This window comes from Nannospalax galili, unplaced genomic scaffold (assembly GCF_000622305.1).
Source record: "Nannospalax galili isolate Female #2095 unplaced genomic scaffold, S.galili_v1.0 scaffold445, whole genome shotgun sequence".
Lineage (NCBI taxonomy): Eukaryota > Metazoa > Chordata > Mammalia > Rodentia > Spalacidae > Nannospalax > Nannospalax galili.
Window position 1 is genome coordinate 1,394,071 of NW_008354184.1, and position 23,429 is coordinate 1,417,499.

General features: G+C 42.8%; 2 protein-coding genes across 6 annotated transcripts in view; one reads left to right on the forward strand and one right to left on the reverse strand.

Moving 5' to 3' along the window:
- Ddx17 (DEAD-box helicase 17) lies at window positions 1–22,428 on the forward strand. Of its 5 annotated transcripts, XR_003846811.1 has the most exons (14): window positions 197–549; window positions 4,512–4,662; window positions 5,651–5,750; window positions 6,871–7,004; window positions 7,197–7,262; window positions 10,412–10,553; window positions 11,068–11,228; window positions 11,317–11,489; window positions 12,880–12,990; window positions 13,150–13,211; window positions 13,965–14,024; window positions 14,288–14,405; window positions 16,772–17,007; window positions 18,052–18,189. XR_003846811.1 is itself a non-coding variant. In XM_008851253.3 (13 exons), exons 1-13 carry the CDS (start codon window positions 500–502, stop codon window positions 20,042–20,044), a joined length of 1,959 nt encoding a protein of 652 aa, XP_008849475.1. In that variant the 5' UTR covers window positions 1–499; the 3' UTR covers window positions 20,045–22,428. The 5 variants fall into 5 exon arrangements, 4 of the variants coding, with proteins under 4 accessions (XP_008849475.1, XP_008849476.1, XP_017658240.2 ...); XM_008851253.3 differs by lacking the exons at window positions 14,288–14,405; window positions 16,772–17,007 and adding an exon at window positions 19,539–22,428 and having other exon boundaries at window positions 1–549; window positions 18,052–18,294; XM_008851254.3 differs by lacking the exons at window positions 14,288–14,405; window positions 16,772–17,007 and adding an exon at window positions 19,539–22,428 and having other exon boundaries at window positions 1–549; window positions 18,052–18,288.
- Window positions 22,428–23,429, reverse strand: part of Kdelr3 (KDEL endoplasmic reticulum protein retention receptor 3) — an 11,612-nt gene continuing 10,610 nt past the window's right edge. Inside the window, exon 5 of the mRNA XM_008851257.3 lies at window positions 22,428–23,279. Coding sequence (XP_008849479.1) covers window positions 23,239–23,279 — 41 coding nt within the window. The 3' untranslated portion in view covers window positions 22,428–23,238. The remainder of the gene's footprint in view (window positions 23,280–23,429) is intronic.

Consider the following 23,429-nt stretch of genomic DNA (forward strand, 5'->3'; position numbering starts at 1 on the left):
CTACGCCCGTTGCGTACTGGGTCTTTCTCAGGCTGACCGCCGAGGGCGCCCAGCTACGTCAGTGACGTAAAAAGCTTCCAAGAATCTACGCAGCACCCCGTGGAGCCCTCGGGCTATTCCGAGACGCTGTTTACGTAGTGTCTCGGCCGTGCTTAGCGTTAAGTCGGAGCAGTCTCCGCGGCGGCCGCCATTTTGTGCAGTCGCTGGGAAGGAAAGGAGACGCCTAAACAGCGGCACCGCAGGTTTAATTGCGGCCGAAACCTCCCCGGCGTCCTTCTTCACCCCGATTCTCTGTGTTTTGCTCCCGTCTCCGACGAGAGAGGCGGCGACGGTGGCGTCTGCGACGGGAGACAGCGCGTCGGAGCGAGAGAGCGCCGCGCCTACCGCCGCCCCAACAGCGGAGGCGCCGCCGCCATCGGTCGTCACCAGACCGGAGCCGCAGGCCCTCCCGAGCCCGGCCATCCGTGCCCCGCTCCCAGATCTCTATCCATTCGGGACCATGCGCGGAGGCGGCTTTGGAGACCGGGACCGGGACCGGGACCGTGGAGGGTAAGGGGGAAGGTGAGGGCGCGGGGGGCGGGGTGGCCCGAGGAGCCCGCGGGCTTGCGGTGTACAATGGCGGCCGGGCGCGGGTCTCGGCGGGCGGCTGTCGTGGCGCCGCCTCGAGGGGGCCCGGAGGCCTGACTGGCTTCTGCAGCCCTGGCCGGCCCGAACTGGCTCGCCTTGCTTGGGCAGGTCGCTGGGTTCCTCGCTGGCCGCAGCGTCTGTCCCGGAAGAATCCGGGTGCTCTGGTTCAGCCTCGACATGGTTTCCGTTATGTCTCCCGCGCTCTGTTAAAGGGGCTGGAGTGTTACAGGGGCTTTTCTTATTGGAAACGCGACTTTAATCGGTTCCACTCATGTTTCGAATAATTGGAAGCATATTGGGATAATTGCTTTCTAAAGGAGTGAGATTGGGAGGGCTGGGTGGGCAGGTGACGTGTTAGGGTTTTTTATTTATATATATTTTTGCCTTTGAACAATCCAGTTGGTCTGGCTGCAGCATTCACTTCTGGGTCTAAGCTAGGAAGTTTTTGATGTCGAGATGTCGTGGTCGAAAGTTAGTGTGGGATTCAACCTGAAGCCCTCTCAGATAGGAAGAGTCAAATCTTTTAAAGTTGCCCAAACTACTGTTGACGAAATAACATATTGTGCTGTCACTGTTTTGGTTATAAAAGTATTTCTGGATAAGGGCAATGTGACGCCACTTCTTAATTACACGTATCTGTGCCCTTAGGTAAGTTCCTTTAACTTTTGTCAGTATTTGTTCTGAAAAAGAGGAAGGCCTTTAGGAGGATAATGTAGCCTGGGTATGGTGATCATGCCTTGTAACCCCAGCACTGGAGAAGTGGAGGCTGGAAGGTCATAGCCCCATCTCAGCTATATGAGACCCTGTGTGTGTGTGCACTTCACTTACCACTTAATATACAAAATAAGATTTTGACTTATTGAGAAGGAAAATTTTTGTCTTGGTGCAAATTCGGAGGGCTAGAAGTGGAATGTTTGCATAGTATTCACACTTAGCTGCTAAGTTTAGAAATAAATACAGCCACTTAGGAAATGACTGGTAAAGTTAAAAGCAACCCTACAGTATCTCCCTAAGGGATGTGCCCCTAGGATCAATATACAAAAAGGTTTATACCAACATTGTTCCTGACACCAAGATACTGGAAATGATTCAGATGTCTAGATAAACTCTGTGGATATTTTTATATTTGAATACAATACAGCACTGAAAAAAAAAGTCAAAGCCCTTGGGACACTGAGGCTGGAGACTGCAGTTCCAGGCTAGCTTGAGTTACTTAACAAGGTACTGTCTTCAAAACAGAAAGGGGGAGGGGCTGGAGAAAAGACTTAGTAGATAGGAGTGCATACTGCTGTTGTTTCAGAAAACCTTAGTTTGGTTCTCACTACCTACGTTGTTGTTCACAAACGCCTCTAACTTTGGATCCAACGTCCTCTTCTGTCCTCCATGGGCACTGCATTCATGTGCACACCCCCCCCCATATGTATGTGTGTGGTTGTGGTGGGAGTATGTTTTTTAAAGTCTTAGCAAAACAAACCATTCATTACAGATAAAACTAAAAATCAAGAGAACCCCCCAAAGGTTTCACATGCCTCTTTTGATCCCAGTCCTAACACTAGAGAGGCTGAGGCAGGAGCTTAAAAGTTCAAGGCCAGCCAGCCTAGGCTATATAGTTAGATCCTGTCTCAAAAACAAAGGCAGACCTCCAAGGGAATGGCTAACAAAATTCAAAGTAGTTGTGATGCTAAAGATTGTAAAAAGAAATAATTCCGTTTATAACAAGTCTTGGAAAGGAATCTTAATTTTAGAAGCTTTATTTCCTCCTAAATCATTATTTTAGGGTTCAAGGAACATTGGATTAGAGCAAGATCAATGGAAACAACACATAGGAACCACATAAGTTTATTTGAATTAGGCCAAAAATTGAGTTTTGATCATGTTTGCAAGACTGATAAAAACCTGACGTTTTTTGTGTATCAAGTACCTTCTTCAGAATTGCACCATTGACAAATGGGGTGGAGTGGCCAACCAGGTGGTCTTTTCTCTGTAGTACTGAGCTGAAAGTGTGAGATACCGATGAATGTGCTTGGCTATGTGCTTTTTGTTCTGTTTCTTGATTTCTCTTAGTGGAATAGCCACAGTATAAATGGAGTTACCCGAATTCTGCCTACTGAATGTAGCTATCCAATAAAATTTTCTACCATAAATCTTTGATGGGTTGGTTTGTTTGTCTGAGACAGGGTCTTGCCGTGTAGCTTAATCTGCCCTGGAACTCATGTAGCCCAGGCTGGCCTTTAATGTGCCATCTGCCTACCTGCTTCAACCTCTCAAGTTCTGCGATCACAAGTGTGGACTACCACACCAGGCTCTAAAAGTACACGTTTTTGATGTGATTTTTGTGCCCCTCTCCCTCTACTTGAAGCCAAAGAGTTTTGGTGCTTTGAATTACAGGAAATAACCTTCTAAAATAGCTACCCTGGGATTTCTATAATTCAGTACTATTACAAAGACTAAGGAAAATGAAATTTTAAAAAATATGTATATATCAAAGCACTGGTTTTGTTGTTGTTTTGTCTTTTTGAAGCAGGGTCTCCCTGTAGCCCCAGCGGTCCTGGAACTCACTATGTAGACCAGGCTGGCCTTGAACTCACAGAGATCCGCCTGCCTCTGCCTCCGGAGTAGTGCTGGGACTAAAGGTGTGCCCATCACGCCCAGCTAATTTTTTATTTTATGTGTATGAGTGTATTGCCTGCATGTATGTGAGTGCACCTGTGTTGTGCAATGCCATGGAGGAGGTCAGAAGGAAGAGGTCAGAAGACAGCTTCGGATTCCCCTGGAACTGGAGTTAAGGACGGTTTGTAGCTGCCATGTGGGTGCTGGAAATCGAACCCAGGTCCTCTGCAAGAGCAGTCAGTGCTCTTAACCACTGAGCCATCTCTCCAGCCCCAAAGCACTGTATTTTATAAAGAAGAATTAACTTTAAATCTGTTGAGTTTGAAGGCCTTTTTTGTTTTGTTTTGAGACAGTCTATAACTCAGTAGTATCATTTGAGTCTGGTGTGGTGGCTCACACTTATAATCTTAGCACTTAGGAGGCTGAGGCAGGATTGGCTAGGGTAGTCTGGCTCCCGAGTGAGACCTTGCCTCAAGAAAAGTAATCCTGGGGCTGAAGAAATGACTCAACAGTTAAGAGCACTCACTGCCTGTTCTATCAGAGGACCCAGTTTTGAATCCCAGTACCCATGTGGTAGCTAACAACTGTCTGTAACTCCAGTTGCAGAGGATCTGACACCCTCTTCTGATCTCCAAGGGTATTGTCTTTGAGACAGCCTCTCTAGTTCTAGCTGGCCTGGAACTCACTATGTAGACCAGGGTGGCCTTACACTCAGAGAGATCCGCCTACCTCTACTTCTGGAGTGCTAGGGTTAAAGGCATGTGCTCTCACACCCGGCTTACTCTGATTGTTTCATAAATAAAAACTTAAAAGTGAAGTCTAACCTACCAGTCTGATAGGTCCCAGTGGTTTACCTTTGCAGATTAGCAGAGGAGTGCTTAGAGCTTAAGTCAGGATGGGTTCCAAGTTTGAGAGAGTTGCTTGAAGTATTTTTCTGCCTGTCTACTATCTTTACTCTTAAAAATTCCTCTCCACAAGAATAGAGACCTGTTTTATTCAGTGAAGTATATCCAGTACCGCTTAAAACCACATCTGGTATGTAGTGTGTGTGCCCATTAATTTTGTTAAATGGATTAAAAAAAAAGAAAAGAAAAAAACACCAAAACACAAAACAGAATCCAAACCTTGCATGGTTCCAGAATCTGTGGTCTAATCCTCAGAATGTAGATGTCTCCACTTTTGATCTGTATACATTGGTGGGGGGGTGGCAGTTGGTAGTATGCACATGCCATCAGGATACATGCTAATGAATTACAATGTTTTGGTGTTTCTAGATTTGGAACAAGAGGTAGCGGTGGCCTTCCCCCCAAAAAATTTGGTAATCCTGGGGAGCGTTTACGTAAAAAGAAGTGGGATTTGAGTGAGCTCCCTAAGTTTGAGAAGAATTTTTATGTGGAACATCCAGAGGTGGCAAGACTGACTCCGGTAAGCGCGTGTTTTACTTTTTTAAAAAAATACAGATTAATGGGCCAAAGTACTTGTTTTTGTAGGCTGTTACTGCTGTTTTCTATATTAGGTGTTTTGTAGTTTTATGGAATAAAATGGTTGTGTTTATGTGTTTGTCTCAGGCTGGCCTCTAAACTTGGCATCCTGCTGCTTCTGCTCCCTGGCTGCTGGGATTTAGAGGCTGGGCTCCCACACCTGGCTTCTGTCAGACCCTGCATGGGCAAGGCCTCAGTCACCTACTTACATCTCCAGCTAATTTTCTTTTAGCAGTGCTGGAGCTCACACCCCACAGCTTCTGTGTGTAAAATTTAAAGTCTTACCACTGAAATACATCCTCATAAAAATAATTTTAAAAATAAAGCCAGGCGTGGTGATGAACACCTTTAATTCCAACAGAGGCAGGTGGAGCTCTTGTGAGATTGAGAACAACCTGGTCTACCTAATGAGTTCCAGGCCAGTCAAGGCTATAGGGCAATCCTATCTCAAATAATTAATAATAAACCAAAAAATTAAATGACACCCTGTACTGGTGTATTTTTGACCTCATGTTGTTTTGGATCCCACTTGGGAAATGATTACTTCAGAAAAATTGTATAATGGAAAGAACATTAAAATAACAAACTCTTATTTTCTCTTCCTAATTCTGATTTTAGACAGACATTTCTGTTTATAGACAAGGATATTATGCTTCCCTGGCTGGCTTGGAACTGTAGACCTAGGTTAGCTTCCAACTTTTAAGTGGTCCTCCTCCCTCTCCACTCTAGCCTCACGTTACTCTTTTTTTTCAGTTGTTTTCCTATGGAAAACAGAGCCCCTTAATTATGTGCATCCTAACATAAAAAGTTGAAGGAGCCTCCCAAACTTGAAGTCATATGTAAAAGCATTAGATGTTTTTATTGTGATAATTACTAAGCTGGTTCAGATAATAAAGCTATGTTGAGAATAGCTTCATTGTTTTTCCTTGTAGTATGAGGTTGATGAGCTACGACGAAAGAAAGAAATTACAGTGAGAGGGGGAGATGTTTGTCCTAAACCTGTCTTTGCCTTCCATCATGCTAACTTCCCACGTAAGTATTCTTTGATCCAGCGTCAAGCGGTAGGATATTTAAAAGTTTGGATGGGGCTGGAGAGATGGCTTTAGCGGGTGCATGTGCAGGCAATACACTCATACACATAAAAATAAATATTTTTTAAAAAGTTTGAAAGCCTTGGGATTGTGTTGTGCAGAGAGAAACATAAAGATACTCATTAGGGGCCAGCAAGATGGCTCAGTGGGTAAAAGTGCTTGTCATACAAGCTTGATAGTTCAATCCTTGGAACCCACATAAAAGTGGAAAGAGCACCATCTCCGTAAGGTTGTCCTCTGACCTCTGCATGCATGTCCTGACACATGTGCCTCTATCTCACACATCTAGCACACACATAATAATAAAAAGATAGTAATTTATATAGTTTTCAAAATTAAGAACTTGCTGAAGGCTACTGGTGTTAATATGTTTCAGTTTTTATTTTGTTCTTTAAAGATTTATTTTGGGGGCTGGAGAGATAGCTCAAGGGTTAAGAGCACTGACTGCTCTTGAGGAGGACCTGGATTCAACTCCCAGCACCCACATGGCAGCTAACACTGTCTGTAACTCCGGTTCCAGGGGATCTGATGCCCATGTCTGACCTCTGAGAACTGCATAACATCCAGGCACTTATACACATAAAATAAAAATAATAATAAAGGGCTGGATGTGGTGGCACACACCTTTAATCCCAGCACTTGGGAGGTGGAGGCAGGCAGATCTCTGTGAGTTCAAGGCCAGCCTGGTCTACATAGTGAGTTCCAGGCCAGCTGGGGCTACAGGGGGACCCTGTCTCAAAAAGACCAAAAAAATTAAATGTTTTCAAAAATAAATATATTTGTATGTGTGCACACCATGATATGTGGGGGTGTCTGAGGAGGCCAAAAGAGGGTGTCCAGTCTCCTAATGAAATTGCTTTCTGTAGGACATATTATGAACTTGGGCAATAGTAAATGACTGTCATGTGCCAATGCTGTTCGATGCAATGGGATAGAAAGGTAATGTTGACCTTGATAGAGATTTCATTTAAAAAACTTCTTGGAGAAATGTAAAGCTGAATATCTTCTCTTAGATGTCCTTAGTTTTATTTAAAAGTAATAACATACTTATTCTCTTACAGAATATGTAATGGATGTGTTGATGGATCAGCACTTTACAGAACCAACTCCTATTCAGTGCCAGGGATTTCCATTGGCTCTTAGTGGCCGGGATATGGTGGGCATTGCTCAGACTGGTTCTGGGAAGACATTGGCGGTAGGTACCAGATCTTTGACATTGTGGTAAATTATTTTGGCATCCTAGTTGTCACATACATTGTATTTGAATGTGGTAATGGTGACCTTTTTTTTTTTTTTTTTTTTTTTTTTAAACTTTCCTATTACTGGTTTGACTTGGAACTGTTAAGATAATAGTAGCGTGACATTGTTGATTACTTTTCCTCCTCAGTATTTGCTGCCTGCAATTGTTCATATAAACCACCAGCCATACTTGGAAAGAGGAGATGGCCCAATTGTAAGTGTGTTTCAATTTGTTGATAATTTTAAGAACTACTGTTGAGTTTTAGGCGCTGTGTGTTTAAAGGTCATTTTAGTTCTTAACTCCTTCTCCATATGTGGAAGTGGTACTGTCCCCGCCTTTTGTGGAATTAAATGACTTGCCCAAAGTCACAGAGGATGAAGTGACTGAGTGTGAATATGGGCCAACCTTCCTTCCTCTTTTGTTTATGTAAATCTGAGTATTTTACATATGCTCTTGCATGTGCTAGGCAAATACTCCACAACTGAGCTACCTCACCAAAAGACCAGTCTTTACAATAAATTCAAGTACAATTCTTTGTTTGGGGGTTGTTTTGTGTGGGAGGATATCTTTATTTTGAGGATTAAACCTGGGGCCTTGAGCTTGCTAGGCTCCACCACTGAGTTATGTTCCCAGCCCTCATATGAAATTCTTAATTGATTAGTAATATGAGGGATACCAAAGAGGTATTAGATGGGGTCCCTGTGGCCCTTAAAAATCAAGCTGGGAATATGTGTATCTTTGTGGGGCTTGTGAATGGGTTTTTTTTTTGTTTTGTTTTGTTTTTTGTTTTTTTTTGTCTTTTTGAGACAGGGTCTCCCTGTAGACCCAGATGTCCTGGAATTCACTATGTAGACCAGACTGGCCTTGAACTCACAGAGATCCACCTGCCTCTGCCTCCCAAGTGCTGGGATTAAAGGTGTATGCCACCATGCCCAGCTGTGAATGGTTTTATGGAACAGCAGAACTTTATGATCTGTCATTTTCACTTATGCTGCCTCCTGTAAGATTTGAGTAGTGAACTGGGAGCGATAGCACAGGCCTTTAATTCTAGCACTTGGGAGGCAGAGGCAGGTAGATCTACATAGTGCCAAGTTAGCTGAGCTATAGGGAGACCTGTCTCAAAAAGACCAGAAAATGAAAACAAGATATGAGTAACAGTACTCAAAGTGTACATACTTATAAGTATATTCATAACCTGTTGAGTTTTTTCTTTTGGTCTTTTTGAGACGGTCTCCCTGTAGCCTTGCTGGCCTAGAACTTGGAGAGCTCTGCCTGCCTCTGCCTCCCAAGTGCTGGGACTAAAAGCATGCATCATCACACCCATCATAACCCGTTTTTTTATTGTTTAATTTAATTTATTTATTTATTTTGATATTTTTGAGATAGGGTTTCCCTGTAGCCCCAGCTGGCCTAGAACTCACTGTGTAGACCAGGCTAGCTTCAAACTCACAGAGATCCACCTGCCTCTCCCCAGTGCTGGGATTAAAGGCATGCACCACCACGTCCAGCCTGTTTGATTTTTTAAATTTATTATGTGTGCACATGTTTTGCCTGCTGCTATGTATGTGTGTTACTGGGGACACAAGAAGGTGCCATAGCTGCCATGTGGGTGCTGGGTCCTCTCCAAGAGCAGTAAGTGCTCTTAACCTCTCGGCTATCCCTCCAGCCCCTATTGATTTTTGTTTTTTTTGAAACGGTCATTCTACCCAGCTGCCCTAGAACTCACTATGTAGACCAGCTGGCTCCAGTCTCACAAAGATCCTCCTGCCTCTGCCTCCTTATTGCTGGGATTAAAGACATATACCACCATATCCGACCTGTTTAATTTTTTAAAATTACATGTAGTTATCTTGGTGTGTTTTTTTCTTTTCTCTCTAATGAAGTTTTAATGAATTGAACCCAGTGTCCCATCTTTGTGCATACTAAGCACGCACTCCACCCTGAGCCACAACCTAAGCTATCTTCATTACTTTCCTATAGCTGTGATAAACATCATGACTAAGGCAACTTATGGAAGGAAGAGTTTATTTGGTTTATGGTTCCAGGGTAGGCATGGCAGAAGGCAGCTGGACCAGAAAGCTGAGTGCTGGCATCTTCAAACAGGCACAGAAAGTAGAGAGAGACAGACTGGGAGTGGGCAAGCTATATATATACTCTCAAAGCCTGTCCTTAGTGCTGTGCTTCCTCCAGCAAGGCCATTCCTCGTAAACCTCAGCAGACAGGGCCATTGGGACAAAGTATTCAAATATTTGGAGCCTATAGGGGACAGTTAATTAATTAAACCACCACACTGTCTCTCTTTATCTTTTATTTTACTAAGTAGCTCAGACTGCTCTTGAACTTGGGGTTCTCCTGCCTCTGCATTCTGAGCAGGTGGACCCAGCAAACAGGTACATCTTAACATTTCAAAATTATTTTGATTCTTAATGACTGAGTTAGTTCTATTACCATTGGCTGATATAATCGCTCTGTACATGGCAGGAACCATTATTAAGAATGTATATAACACGTTCAGAATACTGTCAGATTATATTTCACTGTTTAAGACAGGGTCTCAGATAGCCAAGGTTGGCCTCCAATTCACTGTGTGACCAAGGCTGGCCTTGAACTAGTCCTCCTGCCGCAACATCCTAAGTGCTAAGATTGATTCCTAAGTGCTGAGGCATGTGTCACCAAGCCCAACTTCATTTTTATTTCTTTTTGGTAGTTTTTATAATTTTGTTGAAGGGATATTGTAAAGGACTGTGTTCATTTTTTGAAATTAAAAGTAGGTGATAGGCCGGGCGTGGTGGCGCACGCCTTTAATCCCAGAACTCGGGAGGCAGAAGCAGGTGGATCTCTGTGAGTTCAAGGCCAGCCTGGTCTACATAGTGAGTTCCAGGACAGCTGGGGCTACAGGGAGACCCTGTCTCAAAAAGACAAAAAAAAAAAAGTAGGTGATAGAAAACCAGGTATGGTGACACATGCTTCTAATCCCAGTACTGGGGAGGTTGAGATAGGAAGATCAGACGTTGACGGTCAGTCTGGCAACCTGACTAGTAGGTTCAAGGCCAGCCTGGACTATGTAAGACCTTGTAGGTAATTTAAAAAGTAGGTAATACAATGTATAAATTGATCATAGTCCTATATATATACTACAAGAAATCATAAGGCCAGTGGGAAGTAGGTGGATCTCTGAGGTTGAGGCCAGCCTGGTCTAGTTCCTGTCCAGATGGGGCTACAAGGAAACCCTATTTCAAAAAACCAAAATGAACAAAAACAGTAGATTAAATAGTAAGGGAAGATGATTTGGGGGTGTGTGTGTGTGTTTTAGCTTGGAACAAATGTCCTAAGTTTATTTTTTATATTTTTGCTTGTTTCAGTGTCTAGTGCTGGCTCCTACCAGAGAGCTTGCTCAGCAGGTACAGCAGGTGGCTGATGATTATGGCAAATGTTCTAGATTGAAGAGTACATGCATTTATGGAGGTGCTCCTAAAGGTCCCCAGATTCGAGACTTGGAAAGAGGTAAAAGAAAAAAAAAATCATTGTACTTTGGCAATTTCTGTGAATGAAATTGAACAAAATAGCAAATTCTTGTGAGAAAAGTCAGTCTTTGAACAGTATAAAAGTTCTTGGTTCCAGGCGTGGTGGTGCACGCCTTTAATCCCAGCACTTGGTAGGCAAAGGCAGGTGGATCTTTCTGAGTTCAAGGCCAGCGTGGTCTACATAGTGAGCTCCAGGACAGCTGGGGCTACAGGGAGACCCTGTCTCAAAAAGACCAAAAAAAAAAAAAAAAAAATTCTTGTGATATGGTTCTATTAGCAGAGGAAATTCATAGCTAGTGAGAGATTTAACCTAGAATTTTATATTTGTAAAGTTCTTAACATTAAGCTTTTTGGGTACTGTAGATTTTACAGCTATTGTAGCATTGAGTGTAACCACCAGAGTTCATGTTTCCTAGTTTGTGTGCTGAGGTTTGGATAGTTTATTAAAAAAAAAAAAAGCTCTTTATGGCTAGATCTTTGGTTTTGCTTTACAGGTGTTGAGATTTGCATAGCTACTCCTGGGCGCCTAATAGATTTCTTGGAGTCAGGAAAGACAAATCTTCGCCGATGCACTTACCTTGTATTGGATGAGGCTGACAGAATGCTTGATATGGGCTTTGAGCCCCAGATTCGTAAAATTGTTGACCAAATCAGGGTGCGTAAAGTTGATACTTCACTATTTTTATACCTGTTTTACTATCATGCCATTTCTTAATCAAAGGAAAACCTTTCTTTCCTGATAGCCTGACCGGCAGACACTAATGTGGAGTGCAACCTGGCCAAAAGAAGTAAGACAACTTGCAGAGGATTTCCTTCGTGATTACACCCAGATCAATGTGGGCAATCTGGAGTTGAGTGCCAACCACAATATCCTTCAGATTGTGGATGTCTGCATGGAAAGTGAAAAGGACCACAAGTATGAAAGACTACATTGTCTCTTTTGATCATACTGATAGATAAGCTTTGTGTTTTGTTTGGGAGTTGGGATTTTTGTTTTGAGAAAGCCTGACTCTGGGTATTCCAAGCTGCTCTCAAATGCATGATCTTTCCTCTTCAGCTTCCCAAGTGCTAGGGTTATAGGTGTATATCATACCAGATAGGGTTGGAAAGCCAGAATTTTTTGGTGTTGAAAACATCCTTTATCTTATGTGTATGAATGTTTTGTCTGCTTGTAAATGCACCCATGTATGCAGTGCTCAGAGAGACCAGAAGAGGGCTTCAGACCCCTGCAACTTTAATAGGATCGTTGTTAGCTACAATGTGGGTGCTGGGAACCAAATCTGGGTCCTTTGCAAGTGTTCTTAACTGCTGAGCCATCTCTCCAGTCCCAAACTATATCGTTTTAGGCAAGCTTAAGTGTACCTCTCAGTGCTTAATCATTTCTTAATTTTTGAAATGAGGCTAATTTACATCAGACTTGTTTTGGGGCTAGTATAAATTCTGTCTTTAGGGTTTTGTGGTTTTGTTTTGTTTGTAGCAGGGTCTCATGTATCCCAGGCTCGTCTCAGACTGGCTAGGTATTAGAGAATGACCTTGAATTCCTGATCCACTTATCTCTACCTCCTATGTACCAGGATGGCAGGCATGCAAAACTACATGTGGCTTATGTGGTGCTACATATTAAATCCAGGGCATTGTGTGTGCTAGACTATAGCCACAGCCTGAATTAGTTTTTATTTGTTTGGTTTTGGTTTGGCTTTTTGGGACAGGATCTTACTATGTAGACCAGGCTGACCTCATACACAAATTGATTTCCGCGCTTCCTCAGTGCTGTGATTAAAGGTGTGCACCACCATGCCCAGCATGTTTGCCTTGTTGTCATTTGTTTTTGTTTTATGTGCATGTATGTGATTGTGTTTATATGCACATATGTGTGTGGGTGCCCAAGGAGGCCAGAAGAGGGCACCAGATCCCTGGATGCGGAGTTAACAGGCAGTTGTGAACTGCCCACTGTGGGTGCCAGGAAAGAAACTAGTCCTCTGCAAGAGCAGCAAGCACTAATTGCTGAGCCCTCTCTAGCTCCTGAATTAGTATTTCTGAGGAGTATAGACTCAGTGCTTTTTATGTATATTTATTACAGTGTTGAGGGTTTGTCCTTTTTTGTTTTATTTGATTATTTTTTGAAATCTTGCTATGAAGCTGAGGCTGACCTTGAACTCTCCATTCCGCCTTACCCTTTCAGGTGGGATTATAGGCATGCTGATCACCATGCAGTAGCCTTGGGAGTTAATATTGCAGCAGTCATCTATGTAATGTACAGGAAGATCTTTTCTTAGTGATGACTGCTTTGTTGGTCTTGTTTTTAGATTGATCCAACTGATGGAGGAAATCATGGCTGAAAAGGAAAATAAGACAATAATATTTGTAGAGACAAAGAGGCGCTGTGATGACCTCACTCGAAGGATGCGCAGAGATGGGTGAGTATGGTATCTAGGTGATCTTTATACTGAGAAGCCATTTCCAAAAAGGTGTTACAGACATTTTAATAATGCTTAATATGTAGTTTGTAATTATTTCCTTTTTAAATCTTAGTTTTCTTGTGTACAGATTTCTAATACATGATATTCTTTTGGTAGTTGGCCAGCTATGTGTATCCATGGAGACAAGAGTCAACCAGAAAGAGATTGGGTACTTAATGGTAAGAATAAAACTAAGGGGTCTTTGGATTTGTGTGTGTGTGTGTCTGTCTGTTTTTTCTTTTGAGACAAGATCTCACTGTATATCTCCGGAAACATCCTGTGTGAACCAAGTTGGCTTTGGAACTTGGAGAGATCTGCCTGGCAAAACAAAGCAATTTTTGTTGTATATACCACCCCCCAAAAAAAATAGTCTATATAGAACCGGATACTAAATAGTCTTTGCTTTGAAGACCAAATAGTGAATTGAGTGATTTCTATACACAAACAGCTAGCCACAGACAATATGTGAAGATGTGGCCTGGCTGCATCCCAGCAATGATTTTGTTGGTAAAAATAGGTGTTGTACTAGACTTGACTTGTAGTTCTTATGTGTACATGTATGTGTATATACCAAGGCACATGCGTGGCAGTCAGGACAATTTGAACGAGTTGGTTCTCTCCTCCTACCTTGTGAGTTCGGGGGATTGAATTCATGTGGCCAGGCTTGGCAGTAGATGCCTTTTCTCACTGAACCATCCTAAGTTTGAATGCTGAAATGCTTAAATGTACATTGTTCTTAATCATTGAATCATTTTAGTGTGTTAGCTTTTAGTCTACTTGTCTTTCATGACTGTTACAGGAGGGCCATTGAGTGAAATGAAAGAAGCCATCTTTAGGAAAAGAGCCTTGCATTGAGGGGGGTTATGAATTTTTTAGGAATGTCATTTGGCCTCAATTACATAACTTGGCAACTGTTTCCGTTGTTGTTTCAGAATTCCGATCTGGAAAGGCTCCTATCCTCATTGCCACTGACGTAGCCTCCCGTGGGCTAGGTTTGTATAGATTGCTGTCTGTGTCATCAGTTTGTATGTTTTGGTTCAATTTTTTTTTTTTTTTTTTTTTTCGGTCATATAAAATTTAGAGTCATATGTATATACATGATTTTAGTAAAAAGTGTAAGTGTGATTCCCAACCTCATTTTATTTTTAGCGTTCATGGGGGGTTTTTTTGTTGTTGATTTTGGTGGGAGGGGTTTGGGGTTTTTTTTTCTTTCCCCTTTTTATTTTCAAAGTCTCTTCCTGTTCCTAACAAACAGGCTTTGGTCTGCAGCAAGGCCTAGGCATGGCTGACTATTCAGTTAGAGGGAGAAGAGACATTCAGTTGAACAACTTAACTTCTTCCTGGTTTTGTTCTGTTTTCTGGCTGGATAGAAGGTATTTAATTGAATCTAGCTATCAAAAGCTAGTTTCTTCAGTTATTCTTTTCCTTATGCCAATATGTATTATAAAATACGTAGAAGCCCAGTTCCATGCACACATACTAAAAAGGGTTTATATAGTGTCACTCCATTAAATCTGCATTGTCCAGTGTTACTTAGGTAAAATAAAGGGCAGTTATTCCCCTCCTTATCCTTTATCTTGCCATAAATGTGTTGTCCGATTTAAGAACTTTAAAGATATTCTTCTGGAGTTTTCAACTCATTATTATGTAAGATACATACAGATCCCCTGTAGGACTTTGGCCTCTCATTCTGAACCAAACAGGTCTGACCCAAAACGTTTATATTTTAAAAGATTATTTTAGCTGGACATGGTGGCACATGCCTACATCCCAGCTCTTAGACGTCTGAGGCAGGAGAATTGTGTGTTTCAGGCCAGTCTGGGCTACATGGAGAGTTTAGGGCCAGCCTGGGTTAGGTAGCACGATCTTGTTTCTAAGAGTGACAAATAATTTTTGTATCACAAGGAAATCTTTATTGACAGGAATTTAATTTTTTGGCCAGTGAGGTGAGCGGTACCATATTTCCCTGTGCAATTTAACACACACAATAAGTATTGAAATTGGAATGCAGCAGTGGTGCAGCCTTTTTATGCATTGGATTGACGTTCCTCCTTCAGAGGTGGTGACCTGCAGCCATGACGGAAAGTTGTCTCTGCCCTCTGAGGTCATGTCTGGGTCTGTGCAGTAGAACTTGGGCCTGTTGGGAGAGGAGGTGGAGGCCTGAAAGCAGTTCACATAAAAGCTTTCAGTCATGATGGTTTTTGAAACAGGCTTGCTATGTGCTGGTAGCTTCTTTGTGCATCTTGCCTACACAATTAAAAATCTTTGTTCCATGTCCCCTTGCATTTTAAACCAAATCAATTGGCTACTATTAGAATAACTTAGACTCTTCATCCCTCCCTCATTCAAGTGAGGGGAGAGGGAAGGTACTTGAGTCTGTTTCTTGTTACTCAACATCAGAGATTGTTTTGGGCCCCTTTGTTTGCTGCCTTGTAAAAATCAAAAGGAGGGAGAAAACCCACCAAAATGGCAGAATCTGACCAAGGTCCTACAAGATCCTGGAAAGTGAAGGCTTCTACCTCATAGACAGGGGTGCGATTTTCAGCTGAGTCACCAGGCCTTTTTTCACTTCCTGTCGAATGATGGTCTCTTAAATGATCCCTTCAGGTAAGTTCTTTGATTCCCATAGTTTTATAATAGTCATCTTCAGGCAACCACTGTTCCCTTTTCACTGGGATATTTTTTTTTAATTTCGCTTTTTTTTGTGTGTTTAAATTACACATTGTTGAACTAAAAGTATTGAATTTATTTTGTTTTGTTTTTTAACAGAAGCTTTGATATCAGCTGCAGATCACTCAGTACATGGCTGAGGCAAATCTACATTGGCCCGAAGCCGCTCTAGATGAGCCTGCTGGCTAGCCTTAGACCCTCCCAATTAATGATTGGAATTTCAGGCCATGTCATAGGGCTTTCCAAACCAAAGGTTCTCATCCCAAGCAGCTGGCCAAAACATGTAACTTTCAGTTTCTTACTCTGCTACAGCATCTTCTATAAAGACAGCAAGATAATATTGTGGCAGTGCACAAATAACATCAGGGCAGGCTTGACTGGAGAAAACCAAATTCTGCGCTTGCTCTTAGGTGCCTTCAGCCAGCTGTGTGCACACACAGGACACCCTTCTAGTATGAAGAACTTGCACCATGCCCACCCCCTATCGAGCCCCTCCAGAAGTGCTCCCAAGTCTTAACATCTGAACTGTTGACTGCAGCCCCCAGTGCTTGCTGCTTGGGAAGCACACTTGGTGTGCATCCAGTGCAGTAATTCAGCGTGCTCTATTTCCCATGGTCTCATTCAGTGGGAGTGACTAAGGAGCATTATCCAAGCTCTGAAGATGTGGTCATGGAGTATAACCCCTCACCTCCCTACCCCAATCTTCCATCCATCTTTACTCTGTAACTTTTTTCTTTGTGGCATCAACAACCCCAGCCGGAGACTCACGCTGCCCCCTGTGATAAGTGCCTTCTCGTCTTTCTGGTGTGATTCAGGACTTTAGGGGTCAGTAAAGACCGAGGAGCCTTTATTGTAATAAGAAACAGACATAATGCCCCTTCTTCACAAACCCCTAACAGCTGAATTTTTTTTTTTTTTTTTAATCATCTACCCTTTTCCCCTGAAATTAATCCAGTCTGGGCAATAGATGCAGTCTGACCCTTTGGATGTAACTTACATTTTTTTCTACAATCACCCCAATTACCTTGGGGGAGGCGTTGGAGGACCTGAAATTTTTACCTGAACCCAGGTTCTCCGGCGCTTGGCAACCAAATGGGGCTACAGAGAAGCATCTAAGCCAGTTCACAGAGCGAGCGTGTGTGGGGACTTCTCACTGCCACGGACCCTTGATGCATGCTCCCCGCGCTCCAGTGGTCCCGTGTCAGAAGGCGGAGTTTTCGAAAGGAGGCCGCCAAATATAAAAGGCAAAGAGACGGGATCGGCTGCAGCGGTTTCCCAAAGGAGGAGGGAGTGTGCATCGGTCTGGTAACAAACAGAGAATGTTTTTTAATTATTTATATCACAAAAATCTGTGTTTTATCTAGGATATTTCTGAATATTCTTTGTAAAATGCAGATTTTTTTTCCACAAAAATTAGGAATCTGTTATAGTAAATTTGTTTGTCTAAGTAGGTTAAAAAAAACTACATTAGGCTGAAAGCATTACACTAACATTTACATACTTTTAAGCAGTAGGAGGTCACCCAGCCAAATTCCTAGCAATGTACAGAATTAAATGTGTGTCTCAAGGTTCATGGTTTGCCCCAAGTTCTTTGTCTACTTAATTTTCAGGTTACATAGACAATCTGATCATTGAAGCAAGTGCTAAGTCTGAAATAACCTTGAGTAGAAGAAAACTGATTTGAGAGAAGCTGGGCTTGGTAGTACAGTAAAATTTTAGTGTAATGTATTCTGTGGTCATTAAAAAGGGTAAAGATACCTGGGTGTTGAAGCAAATAGGTGTTTCCTTTGATCATTTTTTAAAATATAAGAGCAAGAAAGAACCTAAATGTTTTTTAAGTTTTTGAAGTGTGTAAGTATGTGAAGTTCCTTTTTTCATTTTGCTCTGTGACTGGTTTCAAGGTAAGTTTGTTGTGTTGGTAGATTTTTGCCAGGCTTCTCCCAACAGAGTAGAAGTGATTTGGCCCTGCAGTTCAGTGGTGGTTTCTGCTTCTACATTCCAGCTTTGCAAAAGGATGGCACTGGAATGTGTCAGTCTGAACACCAATCTTAGTGTGGCTCCTGTCAGTATATTGTTATAGAAGAGGCAGGAGTTGGGATGCTTGGATGGGATTCCCATAGCAAGTAAAGACGCGCTGTCCCGTGCATGTCCCGAAAGTCACTAATCCTCTTTTACTCTGTTGGGATGAGTCTTTTTTTTTTTTTTGGTTCCTGTTCAGAGTGGTTACTAACTTCATCTTCTCTCCTCTTGCTGTCATCTGCATTCGTGCTTCCCACCTGTTGGCATGTCCTTTACCTTCTCTTTCTCTGCCACATCAACCTACACACTGACTCATCATTGACTTGGAAGATGTGGAAGATGTCAAGTTTGTGATCAACTATGACTATCCAAACAGCTCAGAGGATTATGTTCACCGTATTGGCCGAACAGCCCGGAGCACCAACAAGGGCACTGCCTATACCTTCTTCACTCCAGGGAACCTAAAGCAGGCCAGAGAGCTAATCAAAGTGCTGGAAGAGGCCAATCAGGCCATCAATCCAAAATTAATGCAGCTGGTGGACCACAGAGGAGGCGGCGGAGGAGGGGGTAAGGGTAAGTCCTGGAATTTTCCAGGTACTACCAAGGTATCTTTCTTAATGCTCCTTGTGCCTTTTTTTTTAATTTGAAGGTTCTATGTTGCTTAGAAGCAGTAGAATGCCTAGTGGTTTTTGTAACCTGTAAGCTAGAAAGTAAGTTTGTCATTGTGCTACTATTGTAGCCCTGTATTTCCGTAGATTAAAACCTAAAACTCACATTTAAATTTGTTTTGTTTTGTTTTTGTTGTTCCACACAGGGTCTCTCTGTAACCCTAGCTTGCCTGGAACTCACTATGTAGACTAGACTGGTGTCGATGTCACAGAGATCTGCCTGCCTCTGCTTCCTGAGTGCTGATATTAAAGGCATGCGCCACCATACCTGGCTCATATTTAAGTTTTTAATTAAATGGTACATGTTCACAATTAAACCAGCTGGATGTGATAGTACATGCCTATAATCTTAACACCTGGAGAGCAAGGCCAAGAGCATCTTGTTTTTATTTTGACTTTTTTTGTCTTTGAGACAGGGTCTCTCTGTAGCCCCAGCTGTCCTGGAACTCACTATGTAGACCAGGCTGGCCTTGAAATCACAAAGATCCGCCTGCCTCTGCCTCCCAAGTGCTGGGGTTAAAGGCATGCGCCACCACGCCCAGCTATAATTTTTATTTATACGTATGTGGGTGTGTCTGCTTGTCTGTATGTGTACCACATGTGTGCAGGTGTCCGTGGAGGCCAGAAGAATGTGTCAGATCCCTTGGAACTGGAGTTATAGGTAGTTGTGAGCCATTCTGTGGGTACTGGGAACTGAAACCAGGTCCTCTGCAAGAACAGCAAATGCTCTTCTGAACCACCTCTCCAGCCAAGGACGTATCTCTTTTAAAGACAGCCTGAGCAACATAGCTAGATCCTGTCTCAAAATATATGTGTATATATAAAGCTAAGCTATAGTTGCTTCTTAATACCTTTAAAATGCTTATTAGGCTTTCAGTTTTACATGTGAAGAAATTGGTAATTTTATACCACTTCATGCTGTTTAGCAGCTGAGGCGTTACAGTTAGGTCTATGGTTTTGAAATAGACTATGCACTGAGCTTCTGGCTCCCTAGTTTGGTGTGTTGTGATTGTAAACTATTAACTTAGAGGCCGGCCTAGCTGAAGATGGAGATGTAGTGAGTATTTTTGTGTCCATTTGAGTTTTTAATGTTTATTTGTGCTTGGATCGCATACTTAGCATTAAAAGATACCTTGTATCCCCCATCAGGAGGTCGCTCTCGATACCGGACTACTTCTTCAGCCAACAACCCCAATTTGATGTATCAGGATGAGTGTGATCGGAGGCTTCGAGGAGTCAAGGATGGTGGCCGGAGAGACTCCACGAGTTATCGGGATCGCAGTGAAACCGATAGAGCCAGTTATGCTAATGGCAGTGGCTATGGAAGTCCTAATTCTGCCTTTGGAGCACAAACAGGCCAATATACCTATGCTCAAGGCACCTATGGGGCAGCTGCTTATGGCACCAGTGGCTACACAGCCCAGGAGTATGCTGCTGGCACTTACGGAGCTAGTAGCACCACCTCAACCGGGAGGAGTTCACAGAGCTCCAGCCAGCAATTTAGTGGGATAGGCCGGTCTGGGCAGCAGCCACAGCCACTGATGTCACAGCAGTTCGCACAGCCTCCAGGAGCTACCAATATGATAGGTTACATGGGGCAGACTGCCTACCAGTACCCTCCCCCTCCCCCTCCTCCTCCCCCTTCACGTAAATGAAACTGCTTGGTGGGAGTGCCTCCTGCAGACTTAATTACATCTAATGGAACACTGTCTTTTCTCTTTTCCTTCTTACCCTTTTCATTCTTTTTTTTTTTTAATTCACAACCATTGTGATTTGTCTTTTCATGCAGGTTAGTTAGAATTCACTGCCAGGTTTCTTCCTGCCCAAATGGTCCAGTCTGTAATAACATTTTGTAAGGAAAAAAAAAATATATATATATATATAACTGACTGGAAGAGATTAATTTCTTCCCCCAACTTATTGCATGTTGAGGATATTGAGCTATTTTTCATCTTAAAAGGTATTAGGCGCTTTTGCGGAGCCTGTTTATCATTGGAGGGGAGGGAGGGAGGGGAGGGCAGACTTACCTGCAGAAGAAGGAATCTGTGCTTTAACGTTGCTCTCTCCTTACTGGGGTAGAAAACCAAGTGGGGTTTCCCTGCACATTTCCCATAGTGGGTTTTAATGTTAGTGTGAAGTTGGATCAGGGTTCCTCAGGCCCAGTGAGTTTTTAAGACTGTTTTGTCATTGTCATTTTGGCTGATGGCTTAAGTGCATTTAACAGTTAAAAATTCCCAATTGGAATTTGTCCCGTTCACACTCTGCCTTCCCTTTCTCTTCCAGTTACTAAAAATTAACCAGGTTAGTGTTGAATTAGGAATTGAATTTCTCATTCTGAGTTCAAGTGTATCTTTTAAGTTAAAAACTACAAAGCATTTGTCTTGCTGGTTAGGCGGTAGCATCTGTCTGGAAGCTACCCATTTGTCTTTCCCCATATAACTGGGGGGACCATCTGAAATTCATTTTTCTAGCCAGATAGCCATGGTGCACAACAAACATCAGTGCTCACTGGATACTCCCTAAGCAGTTGGGTCTACAGTATACAAACCTCCTTTAATTATTAATGTACTCCAAATGGGCAGATTTTCCTTGTTAAACTCAGTATTTTCGAGCAACTAGTGGCCACCTGCTCTGCCTGGTTAGCCAGGTTCTTAAGACTTGTGAAGTTCTAGTCTCCAGTTTTCTGCAGGGCTTTGTAACAGCTGAATGCACTTTGCCCTCAGCATTCCTTGCACTCAGCTTTTCACAGGTAGGTAGTGCTTAGGAAGTACACTAGAGGGCCAAAGCTGTGGTCCTCCACGTAAAGGTGGGTGAGTTTGTCTCATCCCCTTTGTTAAAATGCTGTCTTACTGAGGCTTCAGTAGCAACAGATGCACCTGAAGAGTTTTCTGTTCTTCACTCTCAGCATAGGACAATTAGTTGACCCCAGGTGCCTCTTTAGGTCACTGTGGAGGAGACTTCCTTTTATGCTGTTATCTGTACTGTTCCTTCACAGCACAGTTAGAGGGAGAAGGTTCCACTGCATTCCTTGGCTATGCCCTGAGAGTGTGTGCTGGTTTGTAAGATCTATAAGTATCAAGGTATTTGTGGTTTATTTTGTTCTCCCTTTAAAATCCTTTAGGGAGAGAAAAGGGATGGTTTCTGAGGGGCTCTGAAAGTTTGATTCAATGTCACCATACAGGTAGGTTTTCGGCATAAGCCAAATTTGTGCATGTACAAACTTGGCATCCTGTTTTGTTTCTCACTTTTCCTTCTCTGTCATCTCACAGATGAGGACAAGGGAGAGTGATAGGCACAGAACAACTGTGGTAACACTGCTCTCTGTGCTTTCAAACCAAAGTGTTGTGTCCCTTCTGTCTGTCCCTCATCCCACCAAAAGAAAGTGTCCAAGCACTGACCTGTTACGGACATTTCTTTCTACAACCAAATTCAGGTTTATTTTTTCATTAAACAGATTCTACCACAGGGGGTGTCCTGTGCTACCACAGCTCTTAAAAGCATCCATTGCTGAGAAAGGTCCCTGGGGATCAAGCAGTAATTGAATTGCTTGCTTCCCCTTTTCACCAGAGGCATTATAAGCAAAATAACACCAGATTCCAGATTCCAAGAGCTCTTTTGGGCCAAGTACAGCAGAACTGTAGTAGAGTTTTTTTCCTATTGAACTCGAGTGGCTTGTCTGTCATTTGAATTCTGCTCTCAGAACAGGTGCAGGCAAATCCTTTGTCTCTGGTTATTGCATAGGGAAAAGGCTTTGATGTGAAGCTGTGGGCTGCTACTCCCCATCCCTCCCTAACAATGTATTGTGTGGACTTCTCATCAAAAAGGTTGGTGGCTTTTGCTTGGGATCAGTGCTCTACTCATATGCCCTTGCTGGTCTCTCAACACATTCCTGTCACGTTAAGACTTGAATTTTAGGTGTGATGTTAAGTAAGGCACAGGATGCTAAGAGCTATGTTACTATTCTTAGTTTGTAAATTGTCCTTTTGATACCATCTTGTTTTCTTTTGTAGGTACAAATAAAAACACTTGTTGACAATGAGGTGTGAACTTTTTATTACTTCTGAATACAGTGTAGTCTTAATTTTTTGCTTAAGACAAAAGTCGGGACGTTAGATGGACTAACCACCCTAGTTAGCACCTAAAACTGGGAAGAAGGTGGGATTGATGGGTCTTGAGTCACAGAACAAGGCAGGATACCTGGTGAGTAAATGGTTGGTGGTATCTAGCTCCTTAGTAAACAGTGATGGAGCTCATAGTGCCCACCTAGGCTGCTGTGGATGAGATGAGTATGGCCCACATGAACCATTGTGAAAAACTTGGCCAGTTTTAAAGGTGAGGCACCAAACTAAACTCTTGTAGAGCCGGTAACTTGGATCGCTTGTGCCTTGAAAACAGGATGGCAGTGGATTGTGCTGACTGCAGTTCTGTTGCCAACTTTCTGGGAAATAACTATAAGGATATGCTCCAGCCCATCCTGTTTCAGAACTCTGAACTCAGGGAATCTTTCCAAGGTGATCTGGCCATTCCTTGACATGAGCTTTACTGGGGGGAATGGGGTTGTAATGATGATTTGCTCCTGAGGAGTTTAGAGTTGCCGTGGTAAGGACACCATACTTGGGCACTTGGCCCAGGTGTTTCATTACGACCATGATGAGTATTTAAGGGAGGTCCCTCTGTTGAGGTCTAGATAGAATGTTCTGTCAGTGCTTTGCTCAGATTCACACTGAAGCATTTTTCTGGCTTTAACATTTGGTACCAAGTCTTGGCTGAGGGCCACGTCACCAAGGAGAACATTCCCGGATCATTTGGTTTGTGACCTTGTAATCATATGGCCTATCTCAGAGGGCCTTCAAATCGGCATTGGTAGACTTAACTTCTTTCCTTTAAGGACTGGAAGGAAAGGAAGATGAAATTAGAAATTGTACTAAACAGAGCATTGCTTTATAGCACAACGTGATTGTAGTGTCAGTTCCCAACTCACGGGAGGGTTAATTGAAGTCACCAGAAAGTCCATCTTGGGTTAACCATGGTGTCCATGTT

Bases quoted from the DNA above. Each gene is read 5' to 3' on its own strand.
- Ddx17 (XM_008851253.3), top strand. From the start codon at position 500: ATGCGCGGAGGCGGCTTTGGAGACCGGGACCGGGACCGGGACCGTGGA. The intron at 7,005-7,196 runs GTAGGTACCAGA...TTTCCTCCTCAG, and splicing joins GTTCTGGGAAGACATTGGCG to TATTTGCTGCCTGCAATTGT. The intron at 11,490-12,879 runs GTATGAAAGACT...TCTTGTTTTTAG, and splicing joins GAAAGTGAAAAGGACCACAA to ATTGATCCAACTGATGGAGG.